The 5188-nt window shown below is 39.5% G+C and overlaps 1 protein-coding gene across 1 annotated transcript; it reads left to right on the top strand.

The window, feature by feature from the left end:
* On the top strand, positions 1-2257 carry LOC118484290 (serine/threonine-protein phosphatase 7 long form homolog). The gene is made up of 4 exons (XM_035980299.1): positions 1-899; positions 1007-1094; positions 1159-1605; positions 1685-2257. Exons 1-4 carry the CDS (start codon positions 49-51, stop codon positions 2204-2206), a joined length of 1908 nt encoding a protein of 635 aa, XP_035836192.1. The 5' UTR covers positions 1-48; the 3' UTR covers positions 2207-2257.
* Positions 2258-5188: the final 2931 nt, after the last annotated feature.

The raw sequence follows: 5188 nt of genomic DNA on the forward strand, positions 1-5188 counted from the left end.
AATATATTTTTAACTCCCAATAGTTAGTTGTTTCATCTAACATCCAAAATGAGTTACGAAATGCATCCCGGTCCCCTTAGTAACGATGTGTTGTTTTTATACAATCAACACCGTGCTTTAGAGGTTTTTAAGCATCCAGAAAGTTACCGGTTACCCATCAATATAAAACGTTCTGATCGTTCCTTTTGGAAGGAAGTCAAGCAAAATCCTATTGGTGCACGCGTGGAAGTATACATACGTGTAGCAGGGTTTGGTGGGATCCTGGATAGTGGGTACCGTTATTTAGATCACGCGTTAATAAATGCATTAGTTGAGCGTTGGAGGCCGGAAACCCACACGTTTCATCTACCGTTCGGTGAAACGACTGTCACGTTACAAGACGTTAACGTGTTGTGGGGGTTACCAATAGAGGGGGTGCCGGTGTGTGGGGCGGACACTCCGATTTCATTTTCTGATGCAGCTTCGATGTGTGAAAATCTGTTGGGGTTTAGACCAACAGAAAATCAGATCCAAGGGAAAAGAATTAGCTCTGTTCGTATTTTGACTGAAATAAAGTCAGGTTTTTCAGAACATGACGCGACGGAAGAACAATGCATTATACGTGCACGTTTAATAATATTTTATTTAATAGGTTGTACAGTATTTCCTGATAATGCGAACAACTGGATCTCTCTACATTTTTTGCACTACCTACACGATTTAAGAGCATGTTCTCAGATTAGCTGGGGCAGTTCTGTTTTAAGCAGTCTGTATAGAAACCTGTGTAACGCTACAGCACCCGCTGCTATAAGCGTTACCGGTCCAGTCTCTATTTTACAAGTGTGGGCGTGGGAGAGGATTCGTTGTGTTGCACCCGAGCCTAACAACCGGTTTAATTACAACGCACCGTTAGCTGCTCGGTATGCTAAAATCCGATTAAACACAAATCAGTTTAATTACTACGCATTAAACTATTTGGTAAAATTAGTATTTATTATACAATTGTTTTAACATATTAATTTTGTAGGTGGAAGGGGAGCCTAAGTCATGCTGACGCTCCTACACACTGCCTTAGATCGTATCGATCACAACTTCAATCTATTTTCGAGGGCATGGTATGCGAGTTAAAGAGTAATATATGTTTTTTGCTCCACATTGCTAAACATTTTTTTCTTTTAGTTTATCTGGAGACCTTACGATGCTGTTATGGATAGACTCCCGGCTATTTGCACTAGTGGCAGCCGAAGCTGGAGGAGCGCATGCCCTTTGATATACTGGGAGACTGTAGAGCACCATTATCCGCAACGGATTATGAGGCAGTTTGGCATGGTTCAACGTATACCTCCGAGTTTACCTATAACTGTTACTGAGCATGCAAGGCTGCATAAATTAACCAGGAATGGTAAAACAGGGTGGCATTGGGCAGTACATCATGGTCAGTATATTGATGCTTGGAACCTACGTCATCAAACCGTTGTAGACGGAGAAAGAATCACCTCTTATTCCGTCGCCGATGATTATATGGCGTGGTTCATGCGTCATACAGTACTATATTTGTCTAATCCAAGCTTACCACCAGTTCCCATGCGTGGATTTCAAGACGATGGAGCTCGAGTCCAAATGCTGGTATATATATTTATTTTTTTATTACTCATGTAATAATGTTTTAAATTTTTTGATGTAAACTAACACTATCATTTTTTAGACGGACATGATGGGTGTGATACACCGATCAGATAATCTGGAGTTCACCCAAGGTGCCGCTTACCGGGCAATGGAAATGTCAAACCAACAAGGATATTCACAGTATCCGACTCATTTGGCAGCAAACCCGGTGGACCTAACCACATATCCTCGTCCTCAAAGGTTAGGCAGGCGACGCCGCCGTCAGCGTGGTGGTTCAAACGTTGAAGAACGTGTTGGTTCTGACTGGGGAAGAAATTTTGAACAAGGGGGTGCATCCGGTGTTCAAAACCAAATGAATCATGCGAATGTCCAATACCAAACCAATAGTGAGCATGTCCAAACCCAAAATAATCAACGATGTTATACAACCCAAGCATCACACATGCTGTCTTTTTTGCCAGACAACCAAAGTGACTATAGTTACTATGCACCAAATCAAAGTCACGAAGATCAACGTGCCTGTCATGCAAATGCACCACCAAACCCCTTAGATTGGGGCATGGACTTGAGCCTCTCTAATTATCAACCACCACCAAACTAGTAGTTTACTACTAAAAATGTATATCTCGTAAAATTATTAATTGTATTTTATTTTATAGTGCTTTTATGATTCCAGTTTGTAATAAATTAATTTTTAAAGTATTCTACTCATACAACGACTTTAGTTAAAATAATGTTGTTATACTTCATACAACGACTTTAAAAGGACTTTCATACGGCTATAGCAGATCTGAGAGAAAACCAATCTCCTTTTCAACCTTCTCAATACCCCATAGTTATTTATTGTACCTTGTAGGCATGAGCCACCATATGGATAAACAAGAAGTTGATGTATCTTTCTGTTCTCAACCAATCCAAAAATCGGAATTTTGGGCATTACTAGTGTTTTAGACCTTAACTGTATAACATAATTGTATCGCAATTATGCGTTTTGACCCGACCCGAACATATAACCCGAAACATAGCTATAGAAAAAAAGAATTTTTGGGTCACATGACTTTCCGCCCCTGTGAAAGTTTTGATCAACCTCTGCCACTGAATACAACTAATGATACAGAAGCATTCAAGCATATACATTTTTTAACTTCATTAAAACACGCCTCCGATTCCAAAAAGGCAAAAGACCAACAAATACAAAAAGCCCCTGACCCAAACGGGCAAAGAGAAAACAAACCACAACATGTACAACAGATATTTACACAATTTCTTCCAACTTATAGATTCATAAGAAGATCTATTTTTTTCCCACCCAAATCCTCTTGATTTAACCTTCCCAAGGATGTCTTTCGGACTATGATTTGTGTCTTTGAAGATCGCCTCATTTCTACCTTTCCAGATGCACCAACATATAATTATCACAAGGGCGTTAATAATCTTTTTAGCTTTCTTTCCCAACTATGAAAACTTGTGAACTTCCATAAGGTCTTTCAATTCGAAAATGAAAAGTGGCGGCATGTTGCACCATGCGCTAAAGCCCATCCACACTCCATTCGCCGTCCCACACGCTGTAAATAGATGTTCCACTGATTTCTCCTATTCCCCACAATACGGACACATAATTCTTGTAGCTTATCTATCTAAATTCGCGCTCCAAGCCGTAAACATTTAAGGGGAACCCATTTGCACCAATGAAACTCCATGAGATGGATCGCCCATCTATCTTCCCCCTTCACCTTTTTAACCGACTTCACTGAGAAACTACCGAAATCATCACCCAACCATTTCTATGTGTCCTTTTCGTTGAGAAGTTACCTACACAACACAAAATAGACGACATCATGTAATAAAAGCTATGCTTTCAAATGATGTAATAAAAGTTATTGCATTAATGTTAATGAACCAGTAATGAATGTAAAAATCATTCACTACATTTGAAATAAAAGTTATTGCATTAATGTTATTTAGTAATAAAAGCTATGCTTTCAAACAAAAGAAATAGAACATGACATACAACAAAAAAAAAAAAAAAAAAAAAAAAAAAAAAAAAAAAAAACCCAACTAGGATTAAAAAAGTAGATTCATCATCTATCACTTAATTAATGATAGAATTAGAATGATTAAGCAGAATTTGCGATTCTGTGTGCGAGGCCATCTTGAATGATGTCCCCCCATAAATCTCAAGACCGTTCATGTGTTGTGAGGAGGGTTCATAAAGTTGTAGTTCTCTTACGTATAACCAAACCATCGCGTTTAGAAGTCTGTTCCATTATCGGTCGGCCATTCTTCCTGAATCCAATTATATAAGAATTAGGAGTAACTTGAACAGTGAATAGTTTTGTTGGAGCACCATTTTTCAACATCATCCATACGTCACAAAGTGGTTTTTGTGAATCTAGATGGTAACGATTATGCACAACAAGAGACTCGTTGATTTTAGATACCCACACTAGTGTACGGTGTGCTAACGTATCTGGAAGGTCTAGTTCTCCAAATTCTTCGCTTGTCAAATCAAATGAAATAATGCGACAACTATGTTTATTCCTATCATAAGAAACCCAATGAATAACCCAGTCAAAACTTCTGAAAAACCCATGCTCGAAACTGCCTTGGACGGTTTTACCACCTCAATTTTATTATGATGTTGTTTACACCAAGGACTGTTTGAGTGCCTTAGATATGGCTGGAAGGAAGGAGGCATATCCTCCATTTTGGGAGGTTGATTATGTGTATCTGTTGGGAAACAAGCGGTCTCAAAGAATCCCAACAACCCTCCCAGAGCTAACAATAGAGAAATATAACTGAACACAAGAATATACGTGGAAACTCCAAAACCGGAGAAAAACCACGGGCCTCCAGAGAGAAAGATCCACTATGCGACAAATTTTTACAATCACATAGACTAATCTCTCAAGCCTCCCCCCGCCCAATTACAACCACACTTCTCCGAAGCGTTTAACCAAAACCTTCCTACACTCTAAGACAAGAGAACTAGAAAAGAAAGAAAGAACCAAACACTTCAAGTGTATTTTTGGTTGGGGCACTTTGAAACCAAAGCCTTGGACTCCTTTTATAAGCTTGTAGTCCTCCCAAGCTTTCATCCTTGCACCGATGTGGGATTGGCACATTTTTCATATAGCCAAAAACCTAACAAATCTCCACCTTGGATATATGAAAAAAAAAAAACAACCACATCAAAGGAACACCGTCTTCAACCGACGATCATACTCCACCATAAAAAAGTATCTCCACTTAGAATAGACCATTCTAAGAATTTCTTCTCGGCACATGTTGAAAAACCAGCTGAAAATTTATGGTGCAACTTCCCCGCTTGGCATACTCGGAAGTTCATCAGCCATCAACATCAATTTTTCACCACACATCTTGCATCTATGCCAACCCAATGCCCATGTGTAAATCCGTGAACCCACTAACAAATTGCATCCCCTTTCATGGTAGCGCGGGCATACCATAGGGATGACATAACTTCAAAAGAAATCATCACCGTCAACGACGGCGACATTGTTAGCTGTCTTGGAGCTGCTTGCCGAATCTGCTCCACCTGGACAATTTCTCTTGACATGCC

The sequence above is a fragment of the Helianthus annuus genome, chromosome 11, assembly GCF_002127325.2.
Source record: "Helianthus annuus cultivar XRQ/B chromosome 11, HanXRQr2.0-SUNRISE, whole genome shotgun sequence".
Classification (NCBI taxonomy): Eukaryota; Viridiplantae; Streptophyta; class Magnoliopsida; order Asterales; family Asteraceae; genus Helianthus; species Helianthus annuus.